Source organism: Strongylocentrotus purpuratus, unplaced genomic scaffold, assembly GCF_000002235.5.
Source record: "Strongylocentrotus purpuratus isolate Spur 01 unplaced genomic scaffold, Spur_5.0 spur5_scaffold_12, whole genome shotgun sequence".
In the NCBI taxonomy this organism is placed as follows: domain Eukaryota; kingdom Metazoa; phylum Echinodermata; class Echinoidea; order Camarodonta; family Strongylocentrotidae; genus Strongylocentrotus; species Strongylocentrotus purpuratus.
The window spans coordinates 17,689,359-17,709,419 of record NW_022145597.1 but is presented as its reverse complement, the minus strand read 5'-3'; the positions used below and the strand labels follow the sequence as shown (position 1 = coordinate 17,709,419).

At 38.6% G+C, this 20,061-nt stretch overlaps 1 protein-coding gene across 2 annotated transcripts in view; it reads left to right on the top strand.

Moving 5' to 3' along the window:
• Positions 1–10,685: 10,685 nt before the first annotated feature.
• Positions 10,686–20,061, top strand: part of LOC100891568 (cyclin-C) — a 26,333-nt gene continuing 16,957 nt past the window's right edge. For both annotated transcript variants that reach the window (XM_030981970.1, XM_030981969.1), the window contains exon 1: positions 10,686–10,818. In XM_030981970.1, the coding sequence (XP_030837830.1) occupies positions 10,787–10,818 (32 nt within the window). In that variant the 5' untranslated portion in view covers positions 10,686–10,786. The remainder of the gene's footprint in view (positions 10,819–20,061) is intronic.

Here is a 20,061-nt window from a genome sequence, read left to right as displayed (position 1 = left end):
TGGATAACGGCGTGGGTTTTGATATTACTGGAACAAAAGAATATGAAAGCAAGGTACCCAGAAAATCATGAGAGAACTGATTATCATTACATTTTAACAAATCAACGTTGAAATCTCCCATAATAATGCAATGTTTATTTTGAAGAAGGGGGTGAAGAAGTAAATGCTGCATTTCAACTAAGAATTCGTTGTGATTGGAAGAAGGGGGCGATAAATAGTACCAACTACGATATTTTTCTTGTTTTGTAAGACTATTTCGATAAATACCACTTCCATTGCCAGATTCATCATCGTGTTTATATCAGAAAGTACTTTAAAATTCAGATGGTCTGGAACATACATTGCAACGCCCCACCTCTTTTATTCGTATGGCTATTAAATATGAGGTTATGTTGAGAAAGAGACAAAAGGGAGTGAGGCTGGTCTTGCAACCATGTTTCCTTGAGACCGATAATAAAGTTACACAGATCAATATTGTCCAGCAATAAAGTCAACTGCTCAAAAAAAAATTCAGGCTACGAATATTCAGGTTCAAGGAATTTAAATCACATTTTAATGTGCTTTTAACATTTTGAATAAACTGGTTTTGAGTATGGTATTGAGATTCTCTTACATAATGAATAACATTAGGATCAAACTGAAATAACATTTCTCGTATCGTTCGTCAGATGAGGAAGTTGAATCAACATTATGCAAACTATGAAATAATATGTCTCAATCAATATCACTTGTTTCAGCAAAAGGTAAGTCAGTCATCATTACGTTCACAAGAACTTAGGAATATCAATACATTGCAAATAGAGGTAGTAAATAAACACAGCTGGCTAACTGCATAACACATAATAACTACAAACAACAGACATGGGAGGAAAAAACAAACACAAACAGAAAAAACAAAGAAAATGAAATTTATTTTGTCGTCCATTTGTGGACTACATCGTGCATCCTGAAAATAGGTAGCGATTTCAGTTTAGGTTTAACCTGCTTAGGTCCTGAATTCAAAGTAGACGAAAAGCAGAAGGTACAAATAAAGGTTGATTTGTTAACATAAATTTAAGTTAATTAACATATTAAATAAATATAAAAAGAGATGGAGGAAAGAAAAAGAGGGAGAGAGAGAGGGGGAGGGGGTGCGAGTCTTTCTCTTCACAGAGGAGGAGACCTCTCGGTGCCTTATTTAAACATAAGGAAAGACGTGATAACGTGATACTTTAGGTGTATGGACTTGTACATCCAGAACATAAAAGTAGACATTCAAAGAAAATCACAAGTATGTCAACTAATGTATCACTAGAAACTGGTAAGCTAACAGATGGCCATCGTACAAGTTTTAGGTCAATAAGCCAGTTCGTAAATAGCTTCGGAACGCATGACCCCCAAATATCCACAGATCTTTTACACTATGGATACGTCCCACTTGTGCATTTTAGAAGAATCACTTTCGAAGTGATGGAGGTGCTTCATGAATACCTTTCGTTTGCCCCCTTGAGAAGAATACTTCCACCTGTGCAGGTGCGTACGCATGGGGGGGGGGGGGGGGGGGGGGGGGTTGGGGTGAAACCCTCCTTAAGTTTTTGTGATGTGTATGTTTTTCAGGAAAACCCCTTTTGAGTTGTGATTTTATTTTTATTTTTTTAAATGATAATAGTTATTTTAAAAAAATCCTAATGGATGACCTAAAAAAGATGACCTTACCACCCCCCCCCCCCCCTTAACGGAACGGAATACCGACCGGTCAAATTTTCAAATTTCGGGACCAAAAATAAATAAATATATATATCCTCTTCCCCCTCTTCAGGTGCTATGCCGGGGCTGTATTTAAGCGTTTTGTAATTTATAATAATCATTACTACGAATGTTTCCAAGCATTGAATTTTGATAACCTTGTCGAATCAAAGTTTTAACTTTGCAATAATGAAAATAAAGTTAGTTTTTAAAATCAATGAATATCTACTTAAAAGAAATTACAGGCTGGAATCAAGTACATATACATGTGCATGTTTGTGAGCACAAAAGAATACCCAAGTCCCCCCCCCCCCCCCAGCTCACAGACATCCAAGTCAAACAAAGCAACTGGAATTCAATGTCGATTACCGAGGAATGTCATTGGCCATGTTGACGAACCAGAAATATTTGAGATTCGTAGGAAGCAGTCATACAATGAACTGTAAATGCCATTATACATGTTCAATAACATCATAATAATTGTGAACTCGATTATCAGGTAAGAAGGCTACATTTGAAAAAAAATGGTTTCGTTCCCTTGTCCTTCCCTTAATAAGGAAGTTTATGCTGTTTAATTATATTAATGCATGTAAAGAAAAACATAGTAATATCAGCATCAATAAGCAATTTCCAAACTTGACTTGAAAATTATGCTATTCTTTTTAGTTTTGCACCATTCAAAGATATTCACTCTTTTTAACCTATCTTTTATTACTTTAACATTTAATCTCATGAAAGATAATTTCACTTCCATTTTACTTGATGTGTAATTGCATTCATACCCTTACATCCGTGAACTCTAAAGAAACTTCCACACAATATATTTCCTTCGTGAGCAAATGTATAGAACAAAATATCTGCAGCCCAACATACAATTTTTACATGTATACTTTTCGTCAAATTAAATTTAAAAATGTAAGCAGACTCTACCCCGTACCACACAACCGACCACATTCATACACACAAGCACAATCACTACGCACACAACACCCCCACCAAAAACCACCCAAATCTGCTCTAGCTTCAGTATACATAAATCCGAGAGCAAGAGCCTAGCTAGCGCTCCCCATTTCCCTGTCAGTTAACCCATGGTTAACCAGACCAATGATATAACTCATTATCTTAATTCTAAACTTGTAAACATTTCTTCTCGCACAAGTCGATGAGAAATACGTTGTATAGTTAAATAACCGTAATCTTATTAAAGAAATATTAATAAGTTTATGCATCTGGCGAAAAAAGAAAAGAAAATACAAACAAGCATAGAGCTTTTGTAATACGGAACTCGCTGTCATAACCAAGTTAAATGATTTGCCTACTAGTAAAATACACACATTAGACACATATACATGTATTATATATCCACTTAGATGCAGCTGAGGCATGCTGCTTGTCATCTTTCAAAACTCACTTGCCCAGGACAAAGGTATAATTAATAAAGGTTGAAAATTCATCGGTCTCAGTCTGTTGGGTCATCGAGTCTGGTTTTGCCGAAGTCATCGGCCCGTCTCCTTAGTCTAAAGTACTGGTTAACGCATTGGCGTTCTATGCCAGTAACTCGGGTTCGATTCCCGGCGGAAATTTTGTTTAACCTTTGCAAACATTTCCAAAAAGGGAGGACAGTGATAGGGAACTTTGAATTAAGCTACGCGACCATTGTTCTTTCGTCTCACATATATGTGTATATATATACACACACAAGCTAAATCCTTGCACCAACTTTTACCCAACATTCATAGAATAATACACTTTAGTGACACCAGCTTCTTTCCAGTAAAGCAATATGCATAGAATTGGTTTTACTCTGCGAGTTCAAAGTTGGTTCCATTACAGGCCTTTTCATAATGTAATTAAATTCAATACATACATCATTGTTGAGTGCCTCCTGACACATTACTTCAGTCACCTGTTATAAATAAGTGTATTTCAATAGTCAGGACGCGAATTGCATACATTACGTTTTTTTTAGGTAGCTGGGCAAGCCATTGTAAAGTACTCAACAAAGACTTATGAATTAAATTTGATTACACTACGGAAATGGTCTATTAGGTAAGATCATCTTAATCAACTTCATTTTGTGTAAGCATTGAATTTTGTTATTGCATTAGTTAAAATGTACATAAAACAAAAGCATATATTGGTCGTATTATCACTCACCTCGAATTGCGCTCAGCAATAAGATACTCAGAAGTATCAATCCTCTCATTAAAACCCCCATCCTGAGGTAGAGTGGAGTCACGCAGCTATCTGGAAGGATGATTTTCAAAGTCACTTGTACGAGTTTAAGAAAGCAAAATGCTGAATTTCCACGATGAATTCAAGGATTGATTGTTTTAATTAAAGTTTTTAAACGCCATGCTTCATCGCGATGTCAGAGTGGCTGTGAATAGTCTGGGCGCTGTTTCAGCAAATAAACACTTAACTGAGAAACACCTCTTCGATCAGTTCGGAACTCTGGTCGTCTGCCTACTAAGCTGTGACAAAATAAATATACGTTGGATTTTTTTCCTTCAGTATTGGAAAGGCTCTATTCCATGTTTACCGAACATTACTGAATCTGAATTGTTAGCTGCCCGTTCATCTGTTGAATGAGCATATCAGTCACGTTGACAAAAATGTGGAATTTATATAAAGACCCCAGTCACACCGTACGTAAAGGCAACTCCGGACGGACCCAAAACCGACAGAATGTTGGCAATCAGTTGATTAGTCGGCATGATGTCGGCCTCGTTATCGCGACCGTTCTGATATTAGTAGTGAAAGTTCCATTTTCCATTCTCATAGGTGCCCTATAAAAATGTGACAGGTGCCCCTTTTACTTTGTACAAGTGCCCCCTTCACCTTTTTAGAGCGACCCTTTTTAAATCGGATAAGCGTACCTATTATTAACATATGTGCTCCTTTTCGTTTTAATAAGGACCCCTTGTCCTTTTCATAAATGCCCATTTTCACCTATGAAAAGCGCCCATTTCATTCTTATAAGTGCCCCTTTTTATCTCTGGTAAATGAACTTTTTCAGGTACGAGAAGCTGATCTTTTCACTTCAGATAAGTGCGCTTTTCGCCTCCGATAATTGTTCGTTTTACTTTGACAAGTGACCTTTCCCCTCCTGATGAGTGCACCTTTTGACCTCTAATAACTGCCCCTATAAAAAAATCTGATCGGTGCCCCTTTTCTTTCAACAAATGCACATTTTCCTTTATTATAAGTGCCCCTTTTTCATCATCAGTAGTGCCCCCTTTCGGCTCTGATAATTTCCCTTTTAACAATCATTATGATACGTGCCGCTTTTCCTTTTTAATAAGGGATCTATCCCCTGGTCACGAATGCCCCTTTTCACCTCTGATAAATGCATCTATATCCAAATTTGATGGGCACCCCTTTTCCGTCGACAAAATAATGCCCATTTCCCATTCCCATAAGTGCCTTTTTTCTTCTCTGGTGAGTGCGTCTTTTCTGGTATAAGAAGTGCCCCATTTTCACCTCTGATAATTACCCTTTGTACTTTGACACGTGCTCCTTTTCTTTTCTAATAAGTGTCTTTATCCCTTTCGTTAAATGTCCCCTTTTCCTTAGATCATTAAAAGTGCCCCAAATTGAATGCGACTAAGAGTAATTTCCACCAAAGCTTGCATTATAGATGATATAATTATATGTTACTTATCAAAGGTCTGTTCGGTCTTCCATTATGAGAATGTGCTTTTGACCCCATCAGGTTTGGGATTTTCCTCTATATAGGATGTATTTTTCGCACTCGAGTGAATAAGATGATTTTTATAAAACTGTGTGACAGAAATTATGGGAAACTGCCGAGAAAGACAGATATCTCTATAACATACAACGAGATGTAAAATATACGTGTATGATAAAAGGTTTTTTGTCGGGAGGATGAAAGAACTTTACACCAACTCCATTGTGGTAAGTGTACACTTAATTATTACAATTACTCAATAAAAACGGCATGATACTGGCCTTTGTGACGATTGTCATATTTGCGAAACTATTGAACATTTTGTGTTCTCATGCCCTACATATGAAAGACGGGGGAATCGTATGTTTCGCACACTAAGAAAACTGCTCAATCATTTTAGCCTATATAAAAGGTACTGGAAGATATAAAGAATTATAAGAGGGAGGTGTCGTTATTATTCTTGTGCTTTTCAGAGTGAGAGGAGATGATGGACATACGAAATCTGAATAAAATAGAATATGGCAGCCGATTAAATGCGCATACTATTAAATTATAAGACATTTTTATCATTAACTCTATAAATTGAGACAAAAACTTCAAAATATTAGTTCCAACCAGTTCTAATATTAAATAACTAACAAATAATGAGTAACGACCACATATTTTAATCCTCCATACGCCAATAACAAAGGTCAAGGTAAGTCTTTATCTGACACACAGGGCAAGTATCAGAATCACAGAAACGTAGAGCAGCAAAAGTGAGAGCAAGAAAGAGCAAGTGAGAGCAAGTGAGAGCCCTCATAAACCAAGCTTGGTGGAAATCATCGGAATCGATGGATAGCGCCAATAAACCCAACAACTTCGACCGGCCTCACAAATCTTTAAATTTTTTCTCGCTCACTTTGCTCGCTCGCAAATGAATGTTCAGACTATCACACCCAGCTGCAAAGTATGATGCTTAAGCAATATCTTGTATAATCTATAAAAAGAAACAATACTGAAATCGTCCCTGGTAATGTAATCACAATTTGGGGCTATATACCAATTTCTACACAATTGTATATTTCCACTTTGAGATTTCCCTTTGTAGGTGCCCCCCCCCCCACCCCCACTGTGTAAGTCGCTCTGCCACTCCTGCTGGCGCGTTAGCGTCGGGGCACACCATCTTAAATTGTGCGTTTGTGCGCACAGTGGGAAGTCCGAGGGAGAATGTGCCCATGTGCCCCCTATGATGTTGACAAATTTTGGATTTATGAAACTAGATTCGTGCGATTTGGTTAATACTTTTAGGCAAAATTTAAAGGAAAACCTTCACGGTGAGCATTTTATCATAAACATCATATATGCATAACATTGAGGGGGGTAATTACATAGGCCATCCCCCCTTGGTCAAATATTTTTGGGGATATAGTAAGCAAATATTAATCGACTACGAGGGTAATGGTACAAAGTATCATCGCCGAGGTGATCTCGGGGGTTACTATCATCCCGAGCCGCAAGGCGAGGGATGATGGTGGCCCCGAGATCACCGAGGCGAAGATAGTTTGTATCCTTGCCCGAGTAAAGGAGTTTAATATTTGTTTTACATCCCACATCGGCAATAAGGTCTATTTAAAGTGAATTTTACATATTAAAAGAACTGATTCTGCAGACAGTTTAGCTTCAGCTAGATTTTACAAAGCGCAACATGCATACAATGTAACGAAGTCGATGCTCGCTCATTTGACAGTGACATTGACATTTCGCGTAACCTACTTTGCTACGCGTATTCAATGGCAAGTGGGGCAGCAGCAAAAAATTGCGTTACAAAAGACCTATCTCAGGTAGATAGTACTTATCTATCTTTTATCATGTGACCTCGTTTAGACTAATCGGATTGCAATATTCTTAGAATGCGGGATATAATATCTGATACATTTGATTTGATTCGATTTGCTGTGATTTGGTTTGATTTGATTTGATTTGATTTAATTCGATTCGATTCGATTCGATTTTATTTGATTCAGTAAGTATATAATAGGCATACGGAGGCCTACACAAGAAAATATGTGACATAATGTAGAGCTTGATAGAATAACCGATGAATATGTGCTATAGGTTATTTGCAATGTGGTCCAGAGATTCAGGGACTAAAAGATTCACAGATGTTGGATTTGTTGAATAAAATAGAATTAGCTGTAGACAAAACGAACTTGCTCAAAACTACTGAAAATGACTAATTTAATTATATGAACATTTGAATATTGAAAGTATTTGCACATTCTTTTAAGTTTTCTTTTTTATGTTGATTTGATTAATAGGTATTTGAAATATAAATAGAACCCTTATTATCCCGATTATCTTTTGCATTACGTCTAGAGAATACAATCATGACGATTGACAATTCCATGAATCATTGTCTTTAAAGAGAAGGTTGAGTTCTGGGAAGAGGTAAAAAATAATTTGTGAGCGTTATCATTGTTATTATGCAAGAGTGGAAGAACATCAGATTAAACATGTTCCCTGAAAAGCATGGCTCTTCAAATGCCTTCATATTCTAAATATGAATGAAAAATCGGGGGGTAAGTTTTTTTCGCCATGTGCTCGTGTAGTCCCATATACATCATTCTGTGTACAGTGCTTGTAACTTTGCCAAGATTTGGCCAAATTTCTTATCATTTTGATGAATTCAGAACCTTGCAATACACACGAATACTTATATACTAGATGGTCAACCTCTCTGATAGATTCCACACCGTAGTTCTTTCACAATGCAATCACATGACCAGAACTCAACTTTATCTTTAAGCTTACCCTTATATGAATCTGGGTCGAATGTTGATTGGGTATTTGGTACTGGATGATTAACATGGTAAAAGGAATTCTTGTCTTATTCATTCTACTCTAATTCATTTGCATTACGTTTCATTCATTCTAGTTCTAATGTTTTCTGACTGTTTTCAAGTCAATATCTTTTTTGTCGATCATAGATCTATGTAGCTTGATATCTCATGGTATTTTTTAGGGAGAAGCAACGGCCAATCGACGATTTCTGAATTGTAGCGACAATCGGTTGCCTTTGATAAACTCATGATAAATTCGTTTAACAGTTGATTCCCCTCGGTTGGTTCTTTTGTTCGGATTATTTGGCGGGGGAGATAGAAGTGAATGGTCTCACGCTAACGACGTTGTTTATTCCTATTTGTTCATCGTCTCTATACAATGCACTTCGAATAAAAAACACGTTTATTGCTAGGATTCCTGAAATAAATTTCAATTGTTGTTGCACTCTGTAGATTATGATGATGTGTTTGATATCTTGCTTTCAATAACAAAACCAAACACATGATAATAATATACTGGGTGCAATTAAGCCAAACTTGCTATTCGATGTGGCGTACACATGGCAATCACATGGTAGGTAAATGACCATCAGTACTAGGTCTAATAAATTTAAGAAAACTGAATTTGAACGCGGGCAATAGGCTACCCCCCCCCCCTCTCTCTCTCTCTCTCTCTCTCTCTTGCCATTGTCCTTCTTTTAACTCGTGTAGATGTAGTGAGCACATATTTTTTTTTTGGCCCTCGAATATTTGCACCCCCCCCCCCCTTGAGCGCCAGGGGGGGGGGGGGGGGGGAATCCCTAAAAAGGTAAAATTTACGTTTTTACACGTTTTTTTTTTTCCACCACTGGATCCGCCACTGGGCAAAAGCCGTTGTGAAACAGAAGCCAAGATCAGTACATCCCAGTGATGGTGTGGACGGCTTTTAGTCAAAAAGTCAAGTCAAATATTGATCGATTTTCTTCCAAATTTTGATTTGTTATAGCAAAGACAATTCTCTCCAAGCTGATAATAACAATTATAATAATAAAAATAATACTTCTAATAATGATACTAGAATAATAGTACTAGGTCTACTACTAGTAGATCTATGATAAGAAGAAGAAGAATAATGATGAATAATAATTAACCAGATGCGGTGATCATAATGTACCTCACGGACAGATACAGATAATATAATAATGGTAATAATGATAATTATGGTATTAATACTTCAGCTATAATAATAATGATATTTTCAATAATAATTCTAACGATGATAATAAAAATATAAATAACAACAACACCAATTAACATGGCTTAATTAACCCACAGAATTATAAGAAGGAGAAGGCTCATGGGCATACACTATGCACACACAACGGCTAGCCAATTCACGCACTGGGCTTCACGCTCGAGTGAACACGCCGCCATGTTGATGGTCCCATCCTGGTCATCTCTTACTGTCCTCACGGATGTGTTGCTTTTCCATGAACCTCTCTCTCACAATGTGACATTTCTATCTGTTTTGGTTTTTTTTTTGCAGCCTATTATGCCCAAGAAAATAAATCTAAAGGCCTAGTTGTCATGTTGATCTCAAGTTCTTTGATGGGAAAGAATTAGAGAATTGCTAGCTATATAGTAGTCCTTTTCCCCAAAATCTCTCCCTCGATCATTATTCGCTCTCTCCCTAATTGTATAACTCCACTCCCATTTCATCAAACACACATACATAAATATCTTAATATAATCTCTCTCTGACACATACAGTATCATTTCCTTTTTACTTCTCTCTCTAGATACCTTTCAACTTCACACCCATTTAATCACACACACACATGTACATGCAAATTCTAATAATCACTCTCCTCATTATACAGACACATACATTGTTATTCCTTTTTTTGCTCTTTATAACTCCACATCCATTTAATCACACACACATTCATGCAAATTTTAATAATAGTTAAAAGAAAAAAAAAGTCTTAGCATGGAAAGTACTTCCATGGTCTTAGCAAGCCTCTCTCACCGCTTAAAATCACTTTACAAATTAAATGATGATTGCAATCCAGCATTGATCTAAAGTCAATAAAAAAATCTATGAAATACATGTTCGATGAAGATTTTTTATTTTATTTCTTGACCGTGATCTTCATGATACGGTACATTCTTCACATATGATGATGCACATGCACACAAAGGTATCTGCTTAAAAAAAAAAATATGTGGCAAGTCACATTTTAGATAAATTTACTATTAACAGTTCATGCATCTCATAGGTTCACGAAATAGGCCTAAAATGTATATCAAATGAGGGGAAAAAATGTATTTGGCAACTTCTTATTCTAGTAATGTCACAATCAAATCATAAAATGTTGTTTTATGGAGCTAAATAGTCTTGTGTAAATTTTACCACTGTGAATTAACCCCTTATCATTTTCCTTTTTGTTATCTAATTTTCTTCAATTATTTGCCTTGTCAAATATACCATTATTACCTTGGTGAAAAAACCTTACAGGCGCCGAAAAGGATCTCAATTCGCGTTATTCGAAGATTTGTCGTGAGAAATATGGCAGGAAACTTTTGGCAAAGTTCTCATTGGTAAGTTCTAATTCATTATGGTTAATTTCAATGAGATATATGACACAGAAGTTTGATTTTGGTTAATCTTTCCTCGTCAACTTCAGTTTCTAAACCAACACGCTCATGCAGATATGGGACTAGACTCTAGGCCTAGACCGAAAGCTTCAGTCTCTGATATCGACGGTGGTTCCGCTGAGATTGCATCTGGCTCCACTGACCGCCTCTATGGGGAATGTCAACAAATGTCAGTTTTATTAAAGAAATGACCCATATCAGATGGTTATTTCTGTCTAATATGGGACTAACTCCGGGAAGCTCCGACGCCGATGCCGAAGGCGTCAGTGCACAGGTGCAGAGCTTCGGGTGGTGCATCAAAAAACTTTTTAACAGTGGGTTGGGCGACATTATCTCAAAATATGCAAAGGGAGTATAAATTACAATTTTGACTTACTAGGTTGCTCGACTTCTCTGGGCATCTATCCGCCAACTTGAAATTATAATTTGAAGAAGTCTTCGATGGGAAAAAAAATGAAAAGGGGGGTGATTCTTCGTCCTACCCCGACGATTGTGGCGCTTGTTCAGAAACGAATCCAAAATTTGACCCGTAACTCGGGCGTGAAGAAACATACCCAAGTAAAGTTATCTACCGTAATGAGGATCTGAGACATTACGATAGATAACTTCACACAGGCGCGCGCCGCACGCGCCCTCCCGCAACTACCATCGGTATGCACTTGTAATTCTCGCTACCCCAAATAGCGATTCTGCCGAGATCCGGGGAAAATCCTGAAAACGCGCATTGCATTATGGGATAGCTTTTCGACATTACAGCTTCCTGTGCAGGCGTTCGTGATCACAACCCTCTCTTTCACGGTAGAGTTTAACGGCCTTTTGTGCTAAAGTCACTAATTCTGCCCGAAGCTTTCATTTGCATATTATAATCTGTACAAATTACACTGATTGGCATCGATTTTAGCGTGCGTGAAAACTCTGCACAGCGAACACAGGCGCTAGCGCCAGCGGGATGGGACTCTATAACGGAAGTTGTAGTGACGACCCGAGAGAGTGAAAATTACCTCGTCTCGCGAATTTCGAGACTTTCGTACCTATTTAGGGTAGCGAGAATTGTATTGTGCAGCGGTTTGCCGTGAAACCTGTAAAAAAATGAATATAAATATCATTGTTTTCCCCAAAAAATACTCCAAAAATAACAAGAAAATTGACACGAAACAGGTAATTAACATAACGACTTTTAACTCATGATCTTTATTTGGACATTTAATGAATATTTACTTCATTTTGGGTATGTTTTAGTAGGGTATCTCCACGCTGGAGTTACGGGTCAAATTTCGGAAACGTTTCTTTACCTTTACCTTTACCTTTACCCGAGATTCTGGAAGAATGCTGTGTTCTCAGCAGTCGGGCTTCCAGTTCAATTCCATTTTCTTCCTTCTCGTAGTTGGGTGTCTTCTTGGTAGGTTTGTCTGGCTCAGTTCTGCGTCAGGTATTCTACTCATATGGGGAGCAGAACCGCTTGTCCTTCCATACTCGATCCAGTCTGGCTTTAAAGGCATTCACTGTGGTAGCAGTGACTACCTCATCAGGAAGTGTGTTCCAGTCATTGATGACACGTTGGCTGAATGCATCCTGCCTAATCTTCGTTGAGCATCTTTGTTTTACGATCTTTAGACTGTGGCCTCTTGTGTTGCTAGTCGAGTGTTCAAAGAAGGTATCAACTGGGATGCGTTCAAGTCCATGGATGATTTTGAAAACCTGAATCATGTCGCCTCGTCGTCTGCGATATTCGAGGGAGGGAAGGTTGAGCGCCCGAAGTCTCTCTATGTACTGTAAGGACGGTTGCGGATGTCATAAATCATTTTGGTAGCTCTCTTCTGCACCCTCTCTATGGTTTTGGAGTCTGTCTTGAAGCGAGGGTACCATATGGAATCTCCGTAATCTATGAGAGGTCTGACAAGGCCTTTGTATAGCTTTGGAATTGTGGACCTGTCTCTGCACTCAAAGCTGCGACGGATGCAGGAGAGTACTCCGTTGGCTTTCTTGACTGCATATGCCACATGGTTATGGAACTTTAGCTCGTCATCAATGAGGATGCCGAGATCTTTCTCCTCAGATGTAGCTTCAAGGACATCATCTCCAAGGGCATAGATGTGTTTGACGTTTCCTGGGCCTATGTGTAGTACTTTGCACTTTTGTGTGTTGAAGTGCATTTGCCATGTATTGCTCCATTCCATTAGTGCATCAAGGTCAGATTGGATTGAGCACAGATCATCTTTGTTGGATGCTTTGCCATACAGTTTAGTGTCGTCAGCATAGATCTTGACAGACCCTGGAAGTCCATCTGGTAGGTCATTGATGCACAAGACAAACATTGTTGGGCCGAGAACACTACCCTGCGGCACTCCGCTCCTTACTTTAGTCCAGTCAGATAACTCATCATTGACTCTAACTCTTTGGCATCTACCTTGGAGGAAGTCTGCTATCCATTCCTTAATTTGGCCACATATACCATATGTCTCAAGTTTTGATAGAAGGCGAAGGTGAGGTACACTATCGAAAGCTTTCTTGAAGTCTAAGTATACCACATCGATAGGGGTTCCTTTATCCAGCATCTCAGTCCATGCCTCCATGACAGTCAGGAGCTGTGTCACACAAGAGCGTCCGGGAACGAAGCCATGCTGTTCATCACAAAGTAGGTCATTTTCCATCAGGTGGGCAACTATCTCATCTCGAATGAGTGACTCCAGAATTTTGCATGGTACTGATGTCAAGCTGATTGGTCTGTAGTTCTTAACATCCATCTTACTGGCTTTTTTGTGGACAGGTACCACATGACTGACCTTCCATGCACTTGGTAGTTTGCCTTCCTTCAATGATGCATTGTAGATTATGGAGAGGGGCTCTGAAACTGAGGCGGCTGTTTCTTTTAGAACGCAAGGGTGAATGCCATCAGGTCCGGCACATTTGTACTTCGACAGCTTGACAAGCTTTTCATAAACATCATCTTCAGAGATTGAGATAGATGTCAATGTCACTCCTTTGTGTCTTTGTGGGAGTTTTGGAATGTGCCCTTTATCCTCATCAGTGAATGTAGTGGCGAAGAAGGTGTTCAATGCATCCGCTTTTCCTTTATCAGTTGATATTCGTTCACCGTCTGGAGTTCTGAGTTCACCTAGTCTGCAAGAGGTTTTGAGTTTGCTATTTGTATACCTCCAGAATGCCTTGGGATTTGATTTCACATTCATAGCCAGGTCTTTCTCAAAATTCCTACATAACTGCTTGGTCAGAGTTTGCAGCTCTTTGGCTAATCTCCTTGCTCTCATGATGTCCACAGGATGTTTGGTCCTCTGTGCCTCTTTCCAAGCTCGATGTTTCTGGCTTTGTTTCCTCATGGCCTCTCTAGTCATCCATCTCTGTTTCTTTCTGCGGTGTTTTGGTTTTGACTTCGGTATGAACTTCTCCATTTTTTCAGTCAGGGTGACTAAAAGAACTCCCAAGCATCCTCTACACTTTTATTCTCCAATTCAGATTCCCACTCGATTTGGTCTAGCTCTTTACACATATCATCATACTGCCCTCTGTAAAACTGGAGGTGAGGAGTAGGGGTGTGGGTGTCAGGTGTGTATACTGTAAGGCCAAAGAGGATTCCAACATGATCACTTCTTCCAATTCCAGGTACATAGTCTATGTGGTTGATCATGCCGTCCTCGTTCGTGAAAACCAGATCTAGCATACTGGAACGTTGGCCTTCTCTGTATCTGGTATGTTCCCCAATGTGTTGGTGTAGATAACAGTCAGCGACAGTTTCAATGAACTCCTGTTCATTATGGGACCTTGCCCTTCCAAGCTTCCAATCAATGTTGGGATAGTTGAAGTCTCCTGCTATTAGGACATGGGAGGAGTTGGTTGATGTGACTTGTGTAAATGCTCGTTTCAGTTCCTCATGGTTGTCTAGTGATGGGCTTCTGTACATGCATCCAATCAGTAGTTTGTCTGAGCCTCTTAGAGTAATTGAGATCCATACTGACTCATGGAAACAGTGCTGCAAATCACATTCACTGACAAGGTGGTAAAGATCTCTTGCGATATAAATTGCAACTCCTCTATTACCATCCTCCAGATTGCAGTGCAAATCATATCCCTCTAAAATGAAGTCTCTATGTGTAAGGGGGTTTTGGTGGTTCTTGGGGAACACTTCTGTCAGCAAGACAAGATCGACGTCATGTGATTGAAGAAGAAGAAGTAGCTCGTTTCGTTTGTTCAGAAGTGAGTCACAGTTTGTGTAGAAGATTTGTAGCTTCCTATCTCTGAGTTTCCTTTTGAACTTGCTTTGATTACCTCTATCTGTATCAGTATCTCCCTCTCCTCCATCATGACTATCATCACCATTGACAGTGCTATTATCATCATCATTACTCTCCATATTAATTTGAGTGCTGTCATCTTCACCGTCACTTTCAGTGAAAAAATCAGAGCTTTCTGACATCAGGCTTGAGTTCATGTGGTCAGTATTTCTCATGGGACTTCTGTAACAGCTTCTTCTCTCATCATTGTCACTACATCTCTCAGTACTTCCATCTTCTTGTATTACACCTTTCTCGTTATCAGCTTTAACAATATTGGTGATATTCCCCTCTCCCAAATCTCTGATACTCATGTCAATGTGGGATTGCTGACATGAGGGAATCTTGTATGTACACATGTCATTTTTGTAGTATCCTTTTGCTTTAAAAATGTCCCTTGTGACATTATTATTATCAGCACTGCTGCACTTCATTTCTCTTCCTATTTGTACTGGATTTCTTGTAGCTGGTTTTGAAAGATTCTTGCAATTCCATTCCGCAGTTTCTTTTACTGCTGTATTACTGTGGGGTGATTGCAGATTGTAGTCTGTGCATTGATGCGTTAGCTGACCATCTATTACTAGGTCTCCTATTCTATTTGAGTCTATACGTTGCACTTGATTCAGGCGCTTGTAGTTGGCCAGCTTTGCACAGGAGTCATCACTTATCGTGTTGCATTTCTCATGTTTGCCGCGTCTATGCTCATACCTCTCATCATTGTTAAAGTCTGTTTTCTGTTTCCTTGCAGCACTTTTCATTTGTTCGCCTTCTGCATACACAAATTCATACTCTGCTTCTGTTTCTTGATATTGCGGTAATCTCTCCTTATCTTTCATTGAGTCTTTCATTGTTTGCTCTAGTCAGATTAAAGCAGGATGCTCATTTCCTTGTGAATGGGGGTGTTTTCTGCTCTCACTATTTGTTGTTTTTGTCATCATTTCTCCACCTTCCATCTTTTCTCCACCTTGCATCTCTTCTGCATCATGCTTCTTTTCTGTACTATGCACCTTTTCTGCCCTTTGATCATTCTCTACAACTTGTGTCTTTTCTGCACCTTTCATATTTTCGGCTCCATACATATTTTCTGCACCTGGCATCTTTTTTGGCTCCATACATCTCTTCGGTTTCATGCATCTTTTCTGCACCTTGCATCGTTTTTACATCTACCATCTTTTCTGCAACTTGTGTCTTTTCTGCACCTTTCATATTTTCGGCTCCATACATATTTTCTGCACCTGGCATCTTTTTGGCTCCATACATCTCTTCGGTTTCATGCATCTTTTCTGCACCTTGCATCATTTTTACATCTACCATCTTTTCTGCACCATACATCTTTTCTGCACACTGCACCTTCTCTGCAAGTTTTATCCCCTCTGTACCTTGCAACTTTTCTGAAGGAACATCAAATTTGGAAGTGGTAGACGTCCTTTGCCTTTGTGTTATCTGCTCTGCATTCATATCTTCATTGCTTGAAGTGGGTATCCTTAGTGGCATTGAGGTACCTTTAAAAGGAGATGCTTGGTAACGTTTGGTTATTCTCCCTTTTCTAATTATGCAGTCTTCTCCCATGTCTCTCCTTGTTTTCAGCTCCTTGCGCAATTTCCAGTGGGCCTCTCTCTCTGCTGGGGTACGATCAGGGTCAATAAATATCATGTTATACTCAGAATGACTCCTCAGTTTCCTTGCCTTGGATATAATGCGTTCTCTTGGTGCATCCACTTCGACAAGCAGCACTCTGGGTCTGGTTTTGTCCTGCATTTTATGTCCAAGCCTTATAGCCTGTCGGACAATAACATTTTCAATCATGAGTGTATTGCTGATAAGATTTTGTACAAATTGTCCATCATCCTTTTGGCGGAGAGCACTATTGCCCCCTGTGCTTTCTGGAACATTATGTAGGATGATGTTGTTTCTTCTACGTTCTCTGTCTCTGTACTCCTCGAGGATTGCACTGTTTCCCAAAGTGACATCTAGGACGGTGTTTGGACTGTTACTGTTTCTTTCACTATAATCATCTCTTACTAGTCTGTCAGAGTGAGGATGGGTTGTTTCCACATTCATCTCATGATCAATATGATCATATGGCAATGCCTGTTCTCTGGGCCTTTGGTGTGATGAAGTCTTGTTGGTAGTCAAAATTGTGAGTTTCGATTTGATATCTTCAGTGTCCGCCTGCAAATATTTCATTCTCATCTCCATATCTGTTACAAGATCCATGAGACTCTTGAGAGTGTGCTCGGATTCCTGTGTTAGGCATTCTTCTTTTCTAGGGTAGGTAGGACATCCTGAATTGGTTTGAAGCTTTGTCTCGATGTTACATGATTTACAGAAAAAGTGGACAGTACTCCACTTACCAATGTCTTTTACTACTTTCGGGTCAAGGGCTGCACATCTTGGGCAGAGCCACTCATTGCACAGTTCACATTCAATAAGCATCTCAGCACGGGTATCTTGGCAGCCGTTGCAAATGAGTCTCAAGTCATCTTCAGTTGAGTTTGTAGTCAGTCCTGTAGAAGTTTTTTCCTCTAATATTTTGCTACTCTTTTTGCCCTTGTCTGTTGCCTTTGAGCTTTCTCCTTTGTCCTGATCTCTGGTATTTTTCTTCTCAGGCTCGAGATTAATTTCACTTTGATCACTTTTATTCTTCAAGGTTGTTGGTTCTTTTATCTTACTTGGCCTGCCTCGTTTTCCCCCTTGACTGAGAGGCCGCATAGATTTCTTACTAGTTGTTTGAGAACTGGCTTGTCCTGGAGTCATAGGAAGATTCCCAGAGAGTCTGACATTGGATTGCTGTTTTAGGGCAGTTCCTTTCTCAACGCTAGATTTACACAGACTGGATGCTGTTGATTGGGGTGTACCAGAGCGTCTCAGCATCATCGGAGTAGAGGTAGAACATGATGCCATAGTTCACGTATACTATTTCTTTTATACAACAATCGGGTTGAGCTGCATGTTAGGCCTATATTATATAGCCAAAAATTTATGATCTCACTGAAGGATCATATAAACATCCCGTCCAGGTAAATGGCACATGAAGAGTCTACAGACTACACAACTCAAAGGCTGTTCTTTTCACTACAGCTGTGTTGCTATGACCTTACTCAATTAAGGTCAATAAAGATCATATAAATGCATCACTTTTGTCAGCAAAATTCATCATTCATTCATAGAACAATAACTTATATGTGCCGTCATTGTTCCAAAGCATGCCCGACAGTAAAGTCTCCGTTTTTGTTCAGTGATTTTGTTTCTAATTATGTACATTATTTGTTAATACATTATAGGGTAGCGCGCCCGGTATTCGGTCACTTAAGGGGAAATCACTAATATTTTAAATTCATACCTCTTTTATTTGGCGATCTACCCATCAAAAGAAAATAAAATTATTCCTCTAACAGGATTTTATAGTCACTTAAAATATAGAATAATGATGAGCAAAATATTTCCGAAAGAAGACGGAGCATTTTTCTGCCCAGAAATTGGTCGTGCCAAATAGAATTCGGTCACGCGATTTGTGCATGATATCTCCGTTGCCAAGGAGCGAAGCGTATTTGCGCACTATTTTCACACAGGCTAATTGCGATAAACCCTATTGGCAAGTTAAGCTATGCTGTAGCGCTTTCTTTCCTTAAAGGAAACCGAACCCCAAGAAATAAGTTTACTTATTCTGAGAGATGTCTTATATTATTGCCCATTAATCTACAAGATTCCCCACCAAAGTGTATGAGAGAGGTATAAAGCAAGAATAATGTAGGTCTACAGTTTCTCAGCACGACATGGGCATCGCCATTTTCTTGATTATTTGACGTACTATGCGAAGTCATTTATCAAGTAAATGTACGGTATTCAAATTTATGGATGCTTCTTTCCCAGACGTGTGTGGTGATGAAGCATTTTATTCACCTGCTATTATATAAATCCTACTACAATTGCCAGAATGCAAATTGCCAGAATGCAAATTGCATAAATAAGTTGGTGCTCTTCTGGGGTGAAGGTTTCTCATGAATGAAATAGATTTGTCAACTGCTATAGTGTAGTATTTATAAATGAATTTAGTTAAAATTTTTCCCCTGTTATTTATTTGTCACTAAATATAATTTCTATCATCTCAGTTTTTTTTTCATTGAAAAGTAAAGGTTTCTTCATTGATTAAAAAATTCTTTCCAACTAAAGCTTGGTACATGATACATGTACAACTTCAACAGGTACGTCACATTTTCAAGAAAATGGCTGCGCCCATGTCATGCTAAAAGGCATCACATCATGCCAGGAATATCTTCATTTATCTTGTACATTTTCCTAAGGAATATTGTACATCAAAGGGCAGGAATACATTTCATTTTTTAGAATACCTACACTTATTCTTTGGGGTTAATAGGTTTCCTTTAAGTACTGTCTGGAATGTGAATGGGAAGCTAAGATGGACAATGTCTTGTTCTAGATTTTTGTAGGATATTACACAATATGTACAGATTTTTGGTAGAAAGTCTTTCTTTGCATTTGTCCTTTGGCCTCGACAAATATAATTGACATTGTCGTTCATTTTCATCAACAGTGTTCTGATTTTTGGTCTAAATACGAACCCGGCTATGCACTAATTTAATGCCACTAGTCATATTTACCAGTATTTCAATTTAGGTTAAAGGTAATACAAAATTTTGGTATGGGGTCATGAATTTGGTTCAAATGAACATATTGGAAGCATATGCTTTCCTACAATATTCAGTGATCGTTGTCGCGGTTGAAATCGAGTCCAAAGTTATGAAATTGTAAATAATAAACTCTTTATGTTGTATACGTGTAGCTCCCTCTCAAGGTCAAGATATTAATTAAGCAATTAAACAATGTTTCTTGACTAAAATCGACCAAATAGCTATTTCCGTTTGGAAATTATATATCA